The sequence below is a fragment of the Salvelinus sp. IW2-2015 genome, linkage group LG35 (genome assembly GCF_002910315.2).
Source record: "Salvelinus sp. IW2-2015 linkage group LG35, ASM291031v2, whole genome shotgun sequence".
Taxonomy (NCBI): domain Eukaryota; kingdom Metazoa; phylum Chordata; class Actinopteri; order Salmoniformes; family Salmonidae; genus Salvelinus; species Salvelinus sp. IW2-2015.
In genome coordinates, this window is record NC_036874.1 from 4,822,885 (window position 1) to 4,843,201 (window position 20,317).

Consider the following 20,317-nt stretch of genomic DNA (forward strand, 5'->3'; position numbering starts at 1 on the left):
TTACCCTGGTGGTCTGAACGAACTCTTCACAGCTGAAAGGTTCCCCCAGGGGCAGAACCCACAGTGTGGCTCCACTCATCTCCTGCAGCACAGCGTCTATCCTGAACTCCACCAGGTCATTCACTCTGTCCATCAGCAGCTCCAGGTCCACTGGACACACAGGTTACAGGTCAGAGGTCATACACAGCACCACGGTGTCACCAGGGGTCACAAGGAAACAGCAGTTACAATCAGCTTTGCTCACTGGGACAGCAGATATAACCTTTTCCAATGGGATATTTGACATGAGTTGATCAGGCACAATTAGCTGCGATCAAATGACGTCAAAGTTTCAGTGTGCTTACTGTTCTGGTTATTGTGGTGAGATTGTTCCCCTGTTTTATAGTATGGTGCTATGACTGAGCACAGTACAGTGCTGACAAGGTTAGATTGGACATGGTTACATACTGAGAGCACTGTTGATGCGGCTGAGGTATTTCTCGATGTTCAGTGAGGTCCAGTTGAGGGAGGTCAGGCCTGGCAGAATGGCTTCGTCCACCTTAGCAACATGAGGCATCACCAGTTGCCCAAAGGCACTCTGGATCTTAGCCCGGACCCTGGCGTTCTCCGTCAGAACCAGCTGTGGATGGGCGTCAGAAATAGAGAAAATAGTAATAACACTTTACTTAATGCCTGCCGTTATAATGTCTTCTAATCTTCGCATTAAGATTCTACTGACTATATCCCATCCCATAGGACTTTCTACTCAATTCAAAATGAATTGAAATGAATACCCTTGTATTACTGTTGTTGAGTGTACGTAAAACTTTTTAAAGATACAGGACACAGTATCATGCTCAATATGCTTCAGTTGATCAAAAGGCATCATGGAAAAACTAGTGTACCTGCAGCTTGTTGTATTTCTTCTTGAGGGCATCTTGTTTCTGCTGTAAGATGGCTGCAAAGGAAGGAATCTCCAGCCTCATCCTGGTCATGCAGTCTGTCTCCCTAATCTGAGTCAGGATCTGGGGGTCAAAGTTGACAAACAGGTCCCCCGTATCGGGACATTTGACCAGTAAAGAGGCCTGGAGGCCCAGTCTGACCTCCTCGATCTGGGGAGTGAGAAAGTGTGAGAGAGAGCGAGAGAGCGAGAGAGAGAAATGGAGAGACAGCAAGAGTGTGAGAGAGTGAGAGAGACGAGAGAGAGGAAGAGAGCAAGCGAGAGAGCACGAGAGAGCGTATGAGTGATATGAGTCATCTACAGTATGTCTGTGGGAAATCAACGAGTAAATCAAAAGTAATCTCAGTCTTGCCAACTACGACAGCACAAACAGATCTGGAACCAGGCTACTGATAAGGGTACAGATCAGCATTAATAACAGTAACAGTTAACGCTGCTATGCTACTGGAGTATAAGTCCAGCCAGTACACCAGAGACCGTATCAAGCATCTCAGAGTAGAAACGCTGATTAAGAATCAGTTTGCCTTTAAGATCACAATAAATAAGATATCCAGGAGGGGCCCTGTCTCACCTGCTTCATCCATCCACTGTGGTAGAGCATCTCAAACTCTAGCAGCACCCTGGCCACCCTGTTGTAGTTCCTGATGATGCGTTTGGCCTCGGGTGTAGCCAGCACCCCAGGGTGTTCCTGAAACAGATCCATGGGTTCCTGGATCCTCCGATACAGCTGGCGGGCCCACAGGATCTTACCGGCTACCGGGGGCAGGTCCCGGCCAATGGGAGGATCCATCTTCTGCTTGGTGTAGTTACGGGACACCATCTCTATGTCTCTCCCATAGTTCTGAAGGATCCGCTGGTACTTCTCATCGATGCCCAGGTCTGGAATGCCCATTCTTGGTGATGTAAGGGGAGATTATGATATCAAATGGAGAATGAATGAAATGGCTGTTAAAAGGACTGAAATTAATTAAAGGTTGGTTTGAAATAGAGGTGGACTGAAATAACAGTACCGTTCAAATTTTTTCAGTACATTCAAAGCTCCTTCTGTGTTTTGAATCTTATCGAAAGTGTTATCCATGAAGGTCTTCAACTGATTCTGAAAGCAAATGAACACAACAAACAATTGTGCAAGTAAATTATGAGATTATTTAGATATGTTGTGTTATGATTTACTGGTAAGTTTGTTATTAAGTGTAAACTTACGTGCAAGTCAGTGATATTTTTACAAAACTCGTCATAGTCTTGATCAAAGTCTGTTCTTCTCTGATCAAGGAAACTGTAGTGCTTTTTCTTCATGCTCAATACAATGCTCTGAAAATAAAAGACAGACAGGTTATTTTTCCATTCTTTCCAAAGCTTTTGAGGCTTTTGATCATTTCTTGTGTCTGTATTCATTCCAACCAAAGCCAAAAGACTGTCAACAATGTTTCTGTTGAATGTTGTGAGACTGTTGGGTTTAATTTCCTTTTAATCAGAGTAGTAGGCCACATAATATAGAATGTAGAATGATGATGACATGCAGCTTCTGGCTGGACACCATCCCTATTTAAAGATCCTCCATCTACAAAGGCAGGGATGAAAGGCAGTGTATAAAATAGCAGTAATTTCTCCAATGAGCAGCTTACCATAAAATATGTATATTCTGGCTCCTGTGAACAAACTGTCAACTTCCACAAAAGGCCATCAGGACTTAGTAATGGATCAGCTTCTGCTCATTAAAATGAATACTAAGTTCAACACAATCAAATAAATTGAGGACACATTTTATGATGAGTAACAAATATTACTTTTTACTTTGTGAAATGGCTCCTGACCATTACATTTGTTTTATTTTTTTAAATTGTATTTAAACTTTATTTAACCAGGTAGGCCAGTTGAGAACAAGTTCTCATTTACTGCGACCTGGCCAAGATAGAGCAAAGCAGTGCGACAAACAACACAGAGTTACACATGGGATAAACAAACGTACAGTCAATAACACAATAGAAAAGTCTATATACAGTGTGTGCAAATGTAGTAAGATTACGGAGGTAAGGCAATAAATAGGCCATAGTGGCGAAATAATTACAATTTWGCAATTAAACACTGGAGTGATAGATATGCAGAAGATGAATGTGCAAGTAGAGATACTGGGGTGCAAAGGAGCAAAAAAATAAATAACAATATGGGGGGATGAGGTTGTTGGGTGGGCTATTTACATATGGGCTATGTACAAGTGCAATGACCGGTAAGCTGCTTTGACAGCCGCTGCTTAAAGTTAGTGAGGGAGATATAAGTCTCCAGCTTCAGTGATTTTTGCAATTTGTTCCAGTCATTGGCAGCAGGAAACTGGAAGGAAAGGTGGCCAAAGGAGGAGTTGGCTTTGGGGGTGACAAGTGAAATATACCTGCTGGAGCGTGTGCTACGGGTGGGTGCTGCTATGGTGACCAGTGAGCTGAGATAAGGCGGGGCTTTATCTAGCAAAGACTTATAGATGACCTGGAGCCAGTGGGTTTGGTGACGAATATGAAGCAAGGGCCAGCCAACGAGAGCATACAGGTCGCAGTGGTGGGTAGTATATGGGGCTTTGGTGACAAAACAGATGGCACTGTGATAGACTACATCAAATTTGCTGAGTAGAGTGTTGGAGGCTATTTTGGAAATGACATCGCCGAAGTCAAGGATCGGTAGGATAGTCCGTTTTATGAGGGTATGTTTGGCAGCATGAGTGAAGGATGCTTTGTTGCGAAATAGGAAGCCGATTCTAGATTAAATTTTGGATTGGACATGCTTAATGTGAGTCTGGAAGGAGAGTTTACAGTCTAACCAGACACCTAGGTATTTGTAGTTGTCCACATATTCTAAGTCAGAACCGCCCAGAGTAGTGATGCTAGATGGGCGGGTGCGGGCAGCGATCGGTTGAAGAGCATGCATTTAGTTTTGCTTGCATTTAAGAGCAGTTGGAGGCCACGGAAGGAGTGTTGTATGGCATTGAAGCTCGTTTGGAGGTTTGTTAACACAGTGTCCAAAGAAGGGCCAGAAGTATACAGAATGGTGTCGTCTGCGTAGAGGTGGATCAGAGAGTCACCAAGAGCGACATCATTGATGTATACAGAGAAAAAAGTCGGCCCGAGAATTGAACCCTGTGGCACCCCCATAAAGACTGCTAGAGGTCTGGACAACAGGCCCTCCGATTTGACACACTGAACTCTATCTGAGAAGTAGTTGGTAAACAAGGCGAGGCAGTCATTTGAGAAAACAAGGCTATTGAGTCTGCCAATAAGAATGCGGTGATTGACAGAGTCGAAAGCCTTGGCCAGGTCGATGAAGACGGCTGCACAGTATTGTCTTTTATCGATGGCGGTTATGATATCGTTTAGGACCTTGAGCGTGGCTGAGGTGCACACATGACCAGCTCGGAAACCAGATTGCATAGCGGAGAAGGTATGGTGGGATTCGAAATGGTCGGTGATCTGTTTGTTAACTTGGCTTTCGAAGACTTTAGAAAGACAAGGTAGGACAGATATAGGTCTGTAACAGTTTGGGTCTAGAGTGTCACCCCCTTTGAAGAGGGGGATGACCGCGGCAGCTTTCCAATCTTTAGGGATCTCAGACGATACGAAAGCGAGGTTGAACAGGCTAGTAATAGGGGTTGCAACAATTGCGGTGGATAATTTTAGAAAGAGAGGGTCCAGATTGTCTAGCCCAGCTGATTTGTAGGGGTCCAGATTTTGCAGCTCTTTCAMAAAGAGAGACAGTTAGGAGTTTAGTATGGCTATATGCTTGGTAGAGTTGATGATAATGATGATGAGGCATGCACTGATGGACAAAAATAAGTACAAAAAAACTTGTGGTAAAAGTTACCTCCCATTTCCCATGCATTTCTGCAGTCTGTCCAGCGGAAGCAATAGAAAGAGCAGATATAACATTACTACAGTTGCAAGGAAAAAATCTAAAAAGGTAACGTCTAAAAAGGTAACATTTAAAAAGGTAACGTCTGAAAAGGTAACATTTAAAAAGGTAACGTCTGAAAAGATAACATCTAAAAACGTAACGTCAAAAAAGGTAATGGCTAAAAAGTCATGGCTAAAAAGGTAACGTCTACAAACTATTCTAATCTCCCGACCGTATACCTGAAAAGTGGTTGCCATAGTTTCCAGGCCTTCTATCTTGGAGTCCTGTAGGGCTGAGTAAGTAGTGATGGTGCTGAACATGTTGAGGATCTTGTAGAGGCGTCGTTGGAACGTCTCAAACTTCCCAAAGATGTACATCTCACTGAAATCAAACTGCCTCTCGGAAGGACTCTGCTCCAGCTTCTCCTTGGTCTTGTGGAAGCACTTCTGGTACTCCTATAATGAGATAGATGGGATCCAGATGAAAAGTCATTGGAGGAGCATGGAAAGGAAGTTACACTGTAAAATAGTTCATTTGTGAGAAGTGCGTAAAGGATGTGATGGTATTACACTAGAGATAATAAATGATTTATAGATCAAAGCTCTTAAGGGCCTGTACTTTCAAAACGGACATTTCTTTGTGCCTTGATTTTTGCACAGTATTTTAAATGATCTGGTTAAAGTGTGTTGAACAAGTACTTGGGAAATGAAAGCAGTACCTGATTTAGGTGGATAGCAGCTTTCAGTTTCTCAGCTACAACACCCTGAGGCTGGTCCCATATGGACGCAGACCCGTTGTTGGTGATGTAAGCCTTACATGCTGTAATCATCTGGTTGGTAACCTAAGACATGGAGATACAGAAGAAAAAAGGATACATTTCACGTGCCTCTCTAATAAGTAACCCCAATGGGATGACTGGTTAACAGGCTTGGGAGGGATGTAGACAGCACTTCAGCTAACATGAGACCAGGTGGTGCGGCCAAATGCACCAAGAACATCAAAGAAGAATTGACAAGATTGATTGCAATACACTCCTAATGATTAAATGTAATACATTCGGCAGCTTTTAATTGTGAGCGAGATTTACAGTCACCTCTTCTTCTTGGTGGTTAAATACACTATCTTGGCAATAATGACCTTGACAAACAGGGAGGTGATCTTCTCTGAGGTGTTGTAGTAGCGGGAGATCCTGTGGATCATCCGGATGGCGTTGATCAGGCCTGGAATGGCCTCCACCATCGACACCTGCGTTCATTTAGCAATCAATACAATCATACAATGATCAATTTTCAAATCCATTAAGATCGATATACATAGAGGACCGGTTTCACAGATTAAGTTTAGTTCTGGACTAAAAGGTTTTAAATTGAGGGTTCTTCTTACTCCATGATTAAGCATAATCTGTTGACCGGGAAACTGGCAAAGTCTYTAGTTAGTAAATCTTAGAGGAAAATTAGTTGTTATATTGAAAACTGTATACAATATTAGTCTCTCACAGGGTCACTGTTGTAGAGCGGGTCACAGAACTTCTCCAGAGTGTAGAGGTACTTCACATTGTCCTTGGCCTCGTTGGCTGAGTCAGTGATCCTGGTGTCCAGCTCTCGCCAGGACTGGTGGGACAGATACAGTCATCAAACATGCACTGTACCTATTCTGCTACAGTAATACAGAAAACAGCAACTGAATTCAGATATGAGAGCCATGTTCAGTAAGCATAGAGGAGCACTTTACTTTTCATTTTTTTATGTGACTGGCTCCCACGAACGAGTCTCATGTAGCAAAAATCGAAATTGAGATATTAAGATTTTATTAGCAAGCCTTTAACATCTACTCCTGTGTTACGGAGGACAGGGTGTAACAGCTTTCTCACCTTGATGAGTTTTGACTTGGCCATCATGAGAACGCCCAGGACAGCCTTGACATCGGGGCTCTTGAGCTGGTCCAGGAGGTAGTTGAAGCGGGACATGCGTTTCTTCCAGTGGTCCAGCTCGGCCCGCGGCCCCAGGTCATCTGCCTCCTTCCTCAGCTGGTCACTCTCCGCCAGCACCTGGATACAACACAATCACTGCTAATTGGGGAATGCGATATCTATACACTGTGTTAGATGTGGTGGATCTTGATGTAATTTCCCCTGAGAGGATAAATAAAGTTGTATTGTATTGACTACATTGAACACACACCTCCACCCACAATAAAACAGGTCCATGGAGGGGATAGGTGTGCATGATGCTATTGAGGTTCAATCTATTTTACCTGTTCGATCTGTTTGATCCACACTTTCATACAGGCCTCTATCTTCTCTGTTGCCTCTGTGCTGTTAGCCACAGCAATGTAGTCAGACGGGCCTTTCAGTGTCTTCAGGTCAAATTCGTCACATTCTTTTAGATTCACCTAAATTAAATGATTAATGATATCAATTGTATATCCGTATATTAGTAATTGCAAAATTACATTTGTTTGTTTTGATAAGCATGTGAGTGTGTGTGTATTTGATTATTTGTTATTTAAATACTTATTTTCTGTGTATTTGAGTATTTTCAAATAATGTGGCCCAAATCAACCACATCTATTGGAATTGTTTTAAAGTATTTTCAAATAATTTTCTATAAATAGCATATTTTTAAAAAGTATTTGAAAATACTTATTTCAAATATTATTTTCAAATACCTGGGTTAAATACATGGGAGTGTATTTGAGTTTTCCAAATACATTCCAATATTCAACTACTTGTCTTTTCAAATAAAACACATCTGAATAATTACAGTGTCAAGAAAAAGTATGTGAACCCTTTGGAATTACCTGGATTTCTGCATAAATTGGTCATCAATTCATCTAAGTCACAACAATAGACAAACATAGTGTGCTTAAACTAATAACACACAAATAATTGTATATTCTTATTTATATTGAATAAATAATTTAAACATTCAAGGTGTAGGTTGGGAAAAGTATGAAAACCCCTAGTCTAAAAGCTAATTAGAGTCAGGAGTCAGCTAACCTGGCGTCCAATCAATGAGATGACATTGGGGATGTTGGTTAGAGCTGCCTTGCCCTATAAAAAAACACTCACAACATTTGAGTTTGCTATTCACAAGAAGCATTGCCTGATGTGAACCATGCCTCGAACAAAAGAGATCTCTGAAGACCTAAGATTAAGAATTGTTGACTTGCATAAAGCTGGAAAGGGTTACAAAAGTATCTCTAAAAGCCTTAATGTGCATCAGTCCACGGTAAGACAAATTGTCTATAAATGGAGAAAGTTCCCTACCTCTCCCTAGGAGTGGCCGTCCTGCAAAGATGACTGCAAGAGCACAGTGCAGAATGTTCAATGAGGTTAAAAAGAATCCTAGAGTGTCAGCTAAAGACTTACAGAAATCTCTGGAACATGCTAACATCTCTGTTGACGAGCGAACGATACGTCAAACACTAAACAAGAAAGGTGTTCATGGGAGAACACCGCGGAAGAAGCCCTGCTGTCCAAAAAAAACCATTGCTGCACATCTGAAGTTTGCAAAAGTGCACCTGGATGTTCCACAGTGCTACTGGCAAAATATTCTGTGGACAGATGAAACTAAAGTTGAGTTGTTTGGAAGGAACACACAACACTTTGTGTGGAGAAAAAAAGACAGCACACCAACATCAAAACCTCATCCCAACTGTAAAGTATGGTGGCAGGAGCATCATGGCTTGGGGCTGCTTTGCTGCCTCAGGGCCTGGACAGCTTGCTATCATCGACGGAAAAATGAATTCCCAAGTTTATCAAGACATTTTGCAGGAGAATGTTAGGCTGTCTGTCTGCCAATTAAAGCTCAACAGAAGTTGGGTGATGCAACAGGACAACCCAAAACACAAAAGTAAATCAACAACAGAATGGCTTCAACAGAAGAAAATACGCCTTCCAGAGTGGCCCAGTCAGAGTCCTGACCTCAACCCGATTTAGATGCTGTGGCATGACCTCAAGAGAGCAGTTCACACCAGACATCCCAAAAATATTACTGAACTGAAACAGTTTTGTAAAGAGGAATGGTCCAAAATTCCTCCTGACCGTTGTGCAGGTCTGAAAACTACAGAAAACGTTTGGTTGAGGTTATTGCTGCCAAAGGGGTTCACATACTTTTCCCACCCTGCATTGTGAATGTTTACACGGTGTGTTCAATAATGACATGAAAACGTATAATTGTTTGTGTGTTATTAGTTTAAGCAGACTGTGATTGTCTATTGTTGTGACCTAGATGAAGATCAGATCAAATTTTATGACCAATTTATGCAGAAATCCAGGTATTTCCAAAGGGTTCACATACTTTTTCTTGCCACTGTACTTTGAAATGCATGTGAAAGTAATTTAGATATTTGAAATAGTATTTGAAGCCAGGTCTGTTGAGCGTGCACATCACCTACCTTCTCCTGCAGGCTCTCCTGTGCCCCGGCCAGCACAGACACAAAGCTGTCCAGTGAGCTGATGAATTCCTGTTTAACTGACTGTGCCTGTGGACTGGCCAGCTCTCCCCAGCCATGGTCCATCTTCTTCAGGCTGGGTATGAAGATCTCAGACAGCAGCTGCTCCACACTTTTAAGCAGGCCTACCTCTGTGGTGTCCAGCATGTTGAAATTCACCTCCTACCAGGGCCAGAGAACTTTAGATAGACATGACCACACAGTAGGCCAGGGGATGACACCATTTTAGAAGCAAGGATTGGGCTGACGTGTCATACTGTTCCTAATATTGTGTGCTTTAAGCCTTAAACTCTTTAAGCAGTTTGCATGAATGCAAGGTTAAATAGTGTTATGAATGATAAGAACATTGTTATACGAACATTGTTTAAGCCTTTAGACATATAAATATTGATCAAACGTATAATGCCGACTATGTGTTGGATCAGGGTTCTCCAACCCAGTTCCTGGAGAGCTACCCTCCTGTAGGTTTTCAATCCAATCCCAGTGTAAAAAAATGTGATGATATTACTCCAGTGCTAGCCTCCCTACACTGGCTTCCTGTTAAGGCAAGGGCTGATGTCAAGGTTTTACTGTTAACCTATAAAGCGTTACATGGGCTTGCTCCTACCTATCTTTCCGATTTGGTCCTGCCGTACATACTCTACACGTACGCTACGGTCACAAGACGCAGACCTCCTAATTGGTCCCTAGAATTTCTAAGCAAACAGCTGGAGGCAGGGCTTTCTCCTTAGAGCTCCATTTTTATGGAATGGTCTGCCTACCCATGTGAGAGACGCAGACTCGGTCTCTCAACCTTTAAGTTTACTGAAGGACTCATCTCTTCAGTGGGTCATATGATTGAGTGTAGTCTGGCCCATGGAGTGTGGAAAGTGAACGGAAAGCTCTGGAGAACAAACCGCGCTTGTTGTCTCTGCCTGGCCAGTTCCCCTCTCTCCACTGGGATCTCTGCCTCTAACCCTATTACAGGCTGAGTCACTGGCTTACTGGTGCTCTTTCATGCCGTCCCTAGGAGGGGTGGCGTCAGTGTGAGTGGGTTGAGTTCACTGACGTGATCTTCCTGTCTTGGTTGGCGCCCCCCCCTTGGGTTGTGCCGTAGCGGAGATCTTTGTGGGGCTATACTCGCCTTGTCTTCAGGACCTGAGCCCTGGACATGCCTCAGACTACCTGCACGATGACTCCTTGCTGTCCCCAGTCCACCTGGCCGTGCTGTTGCTCGAGTTTCAACTGTTCTGGCTGCGGCTATGGAACCTCGACCTGTTCACCGGACGTGCTACCTGTCCCAAGACCTGCTGATTTCAACTCTCTAGAGGACTGCAGGAGCGGTAGAGATACACTTAATGATCGGCTATGAAAAGCCAACTGACATTTACTCCTGAGGTGCTGCACCCTCGACAACTACTGTGATTATTTTATTTGACCATGCTGGTAATTTATGAACATTTGAACATCTTGGCCATTTCTGTTATATATCTCCACCGGGCCACAGCCAGCAAGAGGACTGGCCACCCCCTCATGATAAGCCTGGTTCCTCTCTAGGTTTCTTCCTAGGTTCTGGCCTTTCTAGGGAGTTTTTCCTAGCCACCGTGCTTCTACAACTGCATTGCTTGCTGTTTGGGGTTTTAGGCTGGGTTTCTGTACAGTACTTTGAGATATCAGCTGATGTAAGAAGGGCTATATAAATACATTTGATTTGATTTGATTTGATAACTAATCTGATTCAGTTTATCAATCAGTTAATTATTAGAATCAGGTGTGCTAGATTAGGGTCGAGGTGAAAACCCTACAGGACGTAGCTCTCCAGGAACAGGGTTAGAGAGGCTTGTGTTGGATAGTAAGGTGGAGACTCACCCTGTGCACATTCTCAGAGGTGATAGCCTTGGAGGGATTGGCTCTTGTGAAGAACACACAGACACCAGTCAGAGCCACATCTTTGCCCTCAGTGACAAACACCTTGGCCTTCTTACTCCGTTTTGGGGCCAAGGTAGCTGCTGATGATGCTGCTGCTAGGGAGACAAACAAAGCAGTTACCCACTATATCATCTTTACGGCCGGAAGAAGGGTAAGATACATTACTCAAGTCTTGCAAGGTTCAGCCTCTTTGTCTTTGAGCTGTAACTCTACTATTAACTGTGTTATTACTCTGCTATTTTTATATTCCCCTATTATTTCCCTGCATGGCCAATCATCTCACCTGCTTCAGCTGGCTCCACATCCTGATAGTAGAACATGATATGAGGAAGTCCCTCAGCCACAAAGAACTGCTCCATGCGCTCAATCTATGCAAGACAGGTTCATCACAATCACTGTTTCCACAATTAATTGACCTTTACTTGATTAAATCTCTTTTTCACAAGTTATTACCATACATACAGTTGTGCAGAAACAAATGTTGCATCCGCAAGCAGTGGCCAGCTACTCAACAGTCTGTCACAAGGGACCACAGTACAGGGGATTGATGGAGGTGGAGCGGTGATGAAGTGTTATGCCCTACCTGAGTTCCCTCCAGAATGGCATCCTCCACATCAGCCTTCTCCAGGCCCAGGCAGGAAGCCACGATGCTAAGGACGTAGTCATGTCTGCCATCCAGCTGAGCTCTCTTAGCCTCACGCTCCTCTTTCAGCTTTTGCTGCAAACAGAGAGACAAAGAGAGGTATCATCAAGTCAACCCCAATACAGACTCAAACTGGACGGATTGCTTCGACAAGAGGCGGAAACAAATTCAGATTAATATTTCAGCCCAGAAACAATTAAAGTAATTCAAATGATAATGACTGGATACAACAGAGTCATTCACACATACTTTGAATGCAACAATCTCGCTGTTAGATATGAGAGATGATTGAGGCTCCCTTTTGCTCCTTCTAGACTTTGAGTCAGCCATTGTTCAAAATGTTCACAGAATGACAATCACTTTCACATGTCAGCCAAGACAGCAGAATTCAGAACACTTGCAAACTCCATTGAATAAATATCAGAAGAAAATACAATAACTTCAATATATACTGCAGCTTTGTTATTAACAGTAAAAATCCATTTATAAAAATAAAAAAAAGCTAAATCCCACATAAAGAAGTGAAAATGAAAGTGATAGCCTATTCCTTCATGGAAATCRCTTGAACCATGATCTCTGATAAAACATTTTCCAAATACTCTAGACTCTTTAGCTATGCCTCTTTCTCTGTCTTCTATACCACTCCTACCCACAGGTTATATAGAGTGAAACAGAAACAGTTTCTGGCTAGCCTATAACACTACCCTGGATAGCCCAGTGGCTGGGGGCCTCATGTTAAAGAAGACAGAGAACAGAGACAGTCAAATCTACTACAATGAGTTGCTTGGTGGTGCTGCTAGGTAACGGCAGGAAAAAGGCAAGCCAATAAATTAAGCCGACTTGGTGTTGTATTTTGTGGGCCGGATGCAGATGCTTTCAAACTCTGGTTTTATTTTCCCCATTGACAGTCTGGAATTTAGCCTGTGTTGTCTGGAGAAGTGTTTCGTTCTAGGTTAAGCTACCTTTTACTTGCAAGGGTCAGTCTATTTTGGGATCTAGGCCCTTTGGGTTCAGCACATTGCAACTTAATAAGAAAACATTTTATAGCTACTGGCCAGACCATTTACCGGCAGACCAGAAATACTAAGCACACTTAAGCTGTTCCTGCATTTCTTTGTATCTACACTGGCATGTTACTATTTGGAAAACACTATACATTTGCCCCTAACATGCTGACCAGACCGGACACATCGCATGCGTGAGCGTTGCAAAATAAATGTACACATACATGTTATTCAATCATTGCACCCACACTCTTCGAGCGCGTCAGCGAGCGTCTGCTTGGTAGGCGCTAAAATAGAAATTAGTTCTATTTGTGACGCTCAACGCGCTGAAAGTCCGACCTCTCCCATCTCCTCATTGGTTTTTAGGAGCATATACCCACGTGGGTGATTGAAAGATGAACTTAGGTCCACACTCCAGTCAGTTGCGGTAATGCACCTAAAGTTGGTAGCCAACCGTCATATAAAGTCCAAAATAAGAAGAATAAGCCTGATAGAATGAGGAGAGATGACTAGAAAATCTTTCAGTTTATCTGTGGATTAATTGTCAGAGTAGAGGATCTTGTGCATTTCAGGTAAAATAACAACCCAATGTTTATATCCCAGGACAAATTAGCTAGCAACAGCAAGCTGGCTAGTTAATTTGCCATAAATGTTTAATGCTTTTCGACCTGTCCCCAAATTAATATAATTGGTTCTGAGTTTGTTTTGATACTTCAACCTGCGTGTCCTGGTCGCGTCTGGTGTGGGTGGACAAAATCAACGTGGGGGCGATGGCACACGTGGACGCACGCATGTGTGTAAGAATGCATTTGATGCCGTGGATAAAGTGTGGTCACAGACTGCTGAGTTATTCATGCCAAGCCGGCTCACTGGTCTGTCTCTATTGCACTTTAAAGATGTTAAGGCCAAGTCTGAGTCACATTTACTGTGGCTTAATTGATAACTCCAATGGATAAGCCCAATCAAAAGATAGATCCACCTGAGTTCCATCCAGGTATCTGGTGGGAGTAGGAGAAGGCTGTGGAAGAAGATAGCAGAAGACAATGGCTAAAGATTTACACCAGGCCTTGAGGTCATGCATCAGATCAGAGGCAGCAGCCAGCAGTCAACAAGCCTGGACACGAAAGACCAAACACAGCTATTGACCTATTGGACAAACCCAAGCCCCAGACTGCATTCTAAATGGAACCCTACTCCCTACATTGTGCACTGCTTGGTCTCTGGTCAAAAGTAGTGCACGATGTAGGGAAAAGGGTTCCATTAGACACGCAGCATGTGCATCGCAGGCCAGCTAGTACACTACTGATTCACCACACTGCCTGAACAGAACCACTGGAGGAAATACATGCTTATATAAGCTAGCCAAGACAGGGGTTGCTGGGCGACACACACATCACACCTGCTCCCTGGGCTGGCAGTGATTCCAGTCCAAGGCTTTGATGATGAGCAAACAGCCACATCAAGCTTCATCCTACAGACACACACCACAGCACACCAAGCATCAAGCGTACACAATGGCAACCTCAACTGTCTGCAAGCTTTCAGCTCAGATAAGAACTGAATGGCTAGAATGAAACTGTCCTGACAAAACAAATCAAGAAATACTTCAGGAGAAAAGGACTGATCGCTGTGACATGGGCGTTTGGGCGTTGTGCGTCTTCTAATCCACTCGACGTTTGCAATGAACTCCATTGCAAACAATGTCTCTATCAGAGAGAGTATCAAAAAAATACTGACTGAAATTGCTTGTTTCTACTGAATTTATCACAATTCTACAGAACAAGACCGAGAGCCAATCTTGACCAATGACTGATTTTAGTTTGGTTGTACTCTGGAGCCTATACATTTATCAAACAGTAAGCAACATGCACACCATATTAGCCCCAATCTGTGATCAAATAGATGACCCGTCCCTAACCATTACTTGGCGAGGACCCACTGGGTCCTTGTTGTCTCCAGTAGCTCTACTCCATCTTCTCGTATCATCATACAAGTCCTACAGTGACAATCTCTTACCTTGATCACTCTTGAGACACTCTGTTTCCAGAGCTGTTTTCTCAACGCTCGAGACATGACTCTTAGCTCCTCATATCAAAGACGGCTCCCAAACGACCATCTACAATCTATGTAGCTACAGATAGAGATCAGTGAGTCTGTAGAGAAGATAAGAGTGACTGTGATCACTCAGGAGAATAACTGGCATGCCTTTGTTTGCTCCCCACCTTGCTTAAACTGAGCTAACTGTCAGTGAAGTGCAAATCTCCTATAAACTATTCAAACAACTTAAAGACGCTGGCAAGTTGCCAAGCTCCGGCACATGACACACAGCCACAGGTGATGGGTATCACAGTAGAAGGCCACAGTATATTGTACACCAAGCCTTCATGATGCCATTGTGCAGGTGACAAAACAGATGAAAGGAACCTTCATAATCCCCTATTACTGTGTCAGGTATTGTGTCCCACCTTGACCTCTCTAAACCACAGAGAACCCATGCGGTGCGGCCAAGTATAAGCCTCTATGTCAGGGATCATCAACTAGATTCAGCCGCGGGACCGTTTGTTCTTGAGCGGATGGTCATCGAGCCGGAACATAATTACAAATAGACTGCAAACTGGCAGCAAGAAGCCAAACATATAATTATATATATATTTTATATGACTAAAACATGATCATTTCAAACCTTGCTTACATTTGTATATGATCACATATCTCTCTATTATGCGTGGGAATATTTTTGAAAAAAGTTTTACCACTTGGAGCTGATTTGCTGGTGTTTTTTACTTTATGTCCCAAAAAAGTATCATATTATAATAATTTTTTGCTCAGAAAACTTGGGGGACAAATTAAATCACCCACGGGCCAAAATCGGCCCAAGGGGCGGCCAGTTGGGGAACCCTGCTCTATGCGCTACCTACCCGAATACATAATGTGGCATTGATCTGAAGATGCGAGCAGTCTCATATCCCAAACTATCCAAACTGCATTGATATTACTGTAATGACCAAAACATTGTGGACAGTGTATTTTAATACTAGCCTATATTTGTGATAAGTAGCACAGCCCTGATGCAGATCTACAATAGAAAACAAATTGATCAAACAACAAGAGTTAATGGAAATGCTCCTTAGTTCCACTGAATACAAGTTAATGTACTGACTTTCTTCTCCAATACACATCTGCCTATTTTTCATTCTCTCATTGTTTTGTTCGTGTTCTTACAGTAGCTAATTTTGTTGTGTAAGTTGATCAAAAAGCAATAACCTAAATACAAATGTATACGGTTTTACATTGAACTATGATACTTGTGACATGTTTTTCAATTAACTAACCAGTTATTTTCATAAAATCTAAAGAAAGGCAAACAAGAAATAGAGCCTTTTGCAGCCAATTTAAATATGACAAAAGCAATAAGACAGTGATATTCACACAGTTTTGATACATTTGAAAAAGTTTTTTAAAAGTATGTTTTTTCCCTACAGAATTTACTCAAGTAAAAGTACAGTACACATTCCTAAAAGAAAACTACTCAAGTACTGTAACATGTTACTTGTAGTGAGGTACTACCCACCTCTGTATTTTCATGAATCCCCAGTACTGTAAAATCCATACCTCTGATTGATCATTTATAGATGGGCAACATAGCCTACAGGCTGAACCTATATCTACACAATGGTCTGGTAAACAGTCCAGGAGACTGTTATTGTATTAAGATAAATACAATTGTTGGTTTCTTAAAACATTCATGATGAAATGCATGATTTGGTCACAGATAGGGACCTGGGTGTAGCCTATGTAACGTCATGTAACAGAACTGTGTAGGTCAGCTTACCTTGTTTTGATAGTCAGGTTTAAAGTGAAGCATCGCCACTCTCAACAAAGCAACCTATTRAAGGAATCRACCCTCTTAATTGACATGAATTACTATTCATGAGAACACAGACAAGAATTCCAGTGCATGSACTGCAGAACAAGCACMGCCAGRGACCAGCAWCTTATTTTCCAGCCCAAAGGTTACTGTCTGAAATTATAATATTGTTTTCTCCTCAGACAGAGGCTTGCTAACTAGATAGTGTAGTATTGGGTGACCCCCTGTCGGCTAGGTAATTATCAAAAGCACTGCTATCGCCTTACCAACGTCAACAATGGGGCTTGGGGCTGAATGGGTCATTGTTATACAGTAGAGTAGAGGCTACAGTTACAGACAGTTAGAGTGACAGACATGTCTCCCCTGGACAGGTATAAAAGAGCCCTGTGGTTCAATTACTTGAGGAAGGGATTGACCAACAGAGAATGGATGGTGTTAAAGAGCAATACACAATACTAGGCCTCGACCTATGTTGTGAAACTCATTGTTAGGRTAGGCCTAGTTCAATCCAACCAAGGAACACAATGACTTCTTAATAAAAGCCATTCACCCGTGTGCATGTTGTACGCATGTTGTACTGAAACTAGAAAGGAATAACACTAATGTAAAGTGGTGAAAAGTGGGGTGAGATGAAAGTGCCAGCAGCTGATGATTAATATGACAGAGTCAATCCTTCAAAAATTAGGGAACCAACGAGTGTGGAGAAATGTTGAGTGACAAAACAATCCACCCAAACTTCAAATTCAAAAGGGCAACTAGCATTTGGCTACTGCCTGTCCAAAGAGAACAACATACACCAAGAAACAAACACACCAGCCTATTGAATTGAATTGAATTTATTTTGGGTAACAGACACATACAACAAAATGTACAATTTGTACCCAGAGGATATCACTTGAAAGTTTTAATTAAAACGCTTGTTTCCAAAGTGGTCCTCAAAATTAAATTCCATCAGATTCCATAAGATTGGCCGAGGACGATCACAGACGAAGCTGCGCCTCATATGGGGTGAGAGAGCGTTTGATACTTGGAAAATTATTGTGCAGCTTTGCATTTAAAAGCAGTTAGATAATGAATATTTCACTAAGGCATGACTGATTTCTAAAGTGAGACATCTCATTTGGAGAAACTGGGTAATTGGAGTCCCCACTGAAGTATGTATGATCTGGTGAGAGCTCAGAGGGATCTAAGAGAAGGCCCCCATAACATCACCATAACAAGCACAACATGTCCCCATAACATTACTATAACATCCATAGAATGTCCCCATAACATCACTATAACATCACAAAATGTCCTCATAACTTCACCATAATATCCACAAAATGTCCCCATAACATTTAAAATATCTATATATTTAAATGTAACCTTTATTTAACTAGGCAAGTTAGTTAAGAACAAATTCTTATTTACAATGGCGGCCTACCCCGGCCAAACCCTGACAACACTGGGCCAATTGTGCGCCACCCTATGGGACTCCCAAACACATCTGGATGTGATATAGCCTGGATTCGAACCAGGGACAGTAGTGACACCTCTTGCACTTAGATGCAGTGCCTTAGACAGCTGCGCCACTCGGGAGCATCACCATAATCGCCCCATAACATCACCATGAATTCCATATAACATCATCATAATGTCCCCATAACATCACTAGAACATCTCCAAATGTTCCATAACATCACCATAATGTCCCTACAATGCTCCTATAACATCACCTTAACATCCACCTAATTTTCCTATAACATCACCATAATGTCCCCATAACATCATCATAACATTACTCAAATGTATCCATAATGTCCCCAGAACATCATCATACCGTCCCCATAACATCACCGTTGTTTCCTAATATCCAACACCATATGACCTTTTAACATTTTTTATTAATTTAGCTATTTGATTTGGAATTTTAAGACCCCTTTGATTTGGAATTTTAGGACCCCTTAAAAAATATTTTATGAAACATTGAATTTGGCTTTACTAACATAAGCCTATAGAAATGAATTGAATTACAGATTCATAGATGGGGGAAAAAACTCCCTTTTGCCCCCAGAACAGTCTCAATTCGTCGCGGCATGGACACTACAAGGTGTCGAAAGCATTCCACAGGGATGCTGGCCCATGTTGACTCCAATGCTTCCCACGGTTCTGTCAAATTGGCTGGATGTCCTTTGGGTGGTGGACCATTCTTGATTCACACGGGAAACTGCTGAGCGTGAAAAACCCAGCAGCGTGCAGTTCTTGACACAAACTGGTGCGCCTAGCACCTACTACCATACCCCATTCAAAGGCAATTAAATATTTTGTCTGGCCCAACCTTACAAACATAATTAAAGCAGTAAAAATACATGTTTTGTCATACCCGTGGTATACTGTCTCATATACCACAGTTGTCAGCCAATCGGCATTCAGGGCTCGAACCAACCAGTTTATAATGCAAATTATAAAAGTTTGAGTCCTGAATGCTGATTGGCTGAAAGCCATACCACAMGTATGACACAATGTTTTATTTGTACTGTTCAAATTACGTTGGTAACCAATTTATAATAGCAATAAGGCCCGAGCAGCTATAACAAGGGCTGTTCTTACGCACGGATCAAAGCAGAGTGCCTGAATACAGCCATTGCCATGCTTAAATATGCTTCAATTATTGTGAGCTCTTGAGTCTATATATGCATGATCTTCATTACCAGAAAATGCCATAATCGTATTGGCAGGGTTAAAGAAACAGGACCACAACACGATGCAAGCAAGCTATTGGCTACCTTGCCACCTCCACCAGACAAAAACAAAGATATACAGTACAACTAATAGACATTACAATCACATCTACACAAGCGAAATAGCTGATAATACCATCACCAAACCTGCATTTCCTTTATTGACTCCACGGGGACTGAGGGTTGGGACCTGTTTCTCAAGTTGGACTTCGCAGAACGCGAGCTGAGAGACATGTTGTTTCCACACCATCACGAATATGTCTTTGAAGTGTGAATACAGTATCAGAATTCTGGAATAGAAACAGTTGCAAGTTTTCCATGTCACGTGGAATTCTTATTTTTGGTCCTTGGTGTCCTGGGCTGGCTCGTGGGGCTCAAGCTGCGGTTCTCAGATAACACTTTCCCACCATTAAATTGTGTTAGCGGTTTCCTTGGTTACGTAGGACATGTTTTTTGTGCATTTGCTAATCGGGATCATTGGGGACGTCCATACCTACACCGTAACCTTAACCCATACCCTAACATTAACCTTAAGTATAACCCTTGCCTAACCTAACCCCAACCTTAACATTACCTTACCTCCTTTTCAATGTCAACTTCAAATGGGGTATGAGAGTCCCAAGAGAATTTTCTCGCTGATTAGCCACGGGAACCGGATTCCGTCTTAACTTTCTCGATGGCGGGCACGACTACAATCGTATATATCATTCTCGCGACCCAAGGATGACCTATTAGAAGTACGTTCGCCCCTAGAGACCCCAACTAATGATTCTGTTCAGCGGTCACTTCACGCGGCCACAAAAGGGCACTGGCTCATGTTCTCGGTTGAGAAGATGTTGATTCGATTCAGTTTTTATCAATATGGTAGCACACGCACACAGCTCGCAGGGATGGCGTTAAGTC

The 20,317-nt window shown here is 42.5% G+C and overlaps 1 protein-coding gene across 1 annotated transcript in view; it reads right to left on the reverse strand.

Annotated features, from left to right (window-relative positions):
* LOC111958639 (dynein axonemal heavy chain 5-like) overlaps window positions 1–19,763 on the reverse strand; it is a 68,281-nt gene extending 48,518 nt beyond the window's left edge. The window contains 17 exon segments of the mRNA XM_070437321.1: window positions 5–150; window positions 448–619; window positions 885–1,091; window positions 1,512–1,833; window positions 1,951–2,036; window positions 2,144–2,251; window positions 5,053–5,268; window positions 5,532–5,654; window positions 5,951–6,058; window positions 6,310–6,423; window positions 6,684–6,860; window positions 7,067–7,204; window positions 9,212–9,430; window positions 11,117–11,271; window positions 11,460–11,544; window positions 11,760–11,894; window positions 19,562–19,763. Of these exon segments, the coding sequence (XP_070293422.1) occupies window positions 5–150; window positions 448–619; window positions 885–1,091; window positions 1,512–1,833; window positions 1,951–2,036; window positions 2,144–2,251; window positions 5,053–5,268; window positions 5,532–5,654; window positions 5,951–6,058; window positions 6,310–6,423; window positions 6,684–6,860; window positions 7,067–7,204; window positions 9,212–9,430; window positions 11,117–11,271; window positions 11,460–11,544; window positions 11,760–11,894; window positions 19,562–19,648 (2,598 nt within the window). The 5' untranslated portion in view covers window positions 19,649–19,763.
* Between the last annotated feature and the right edge of the window lie 554 nt (window positions 19,764–20,317).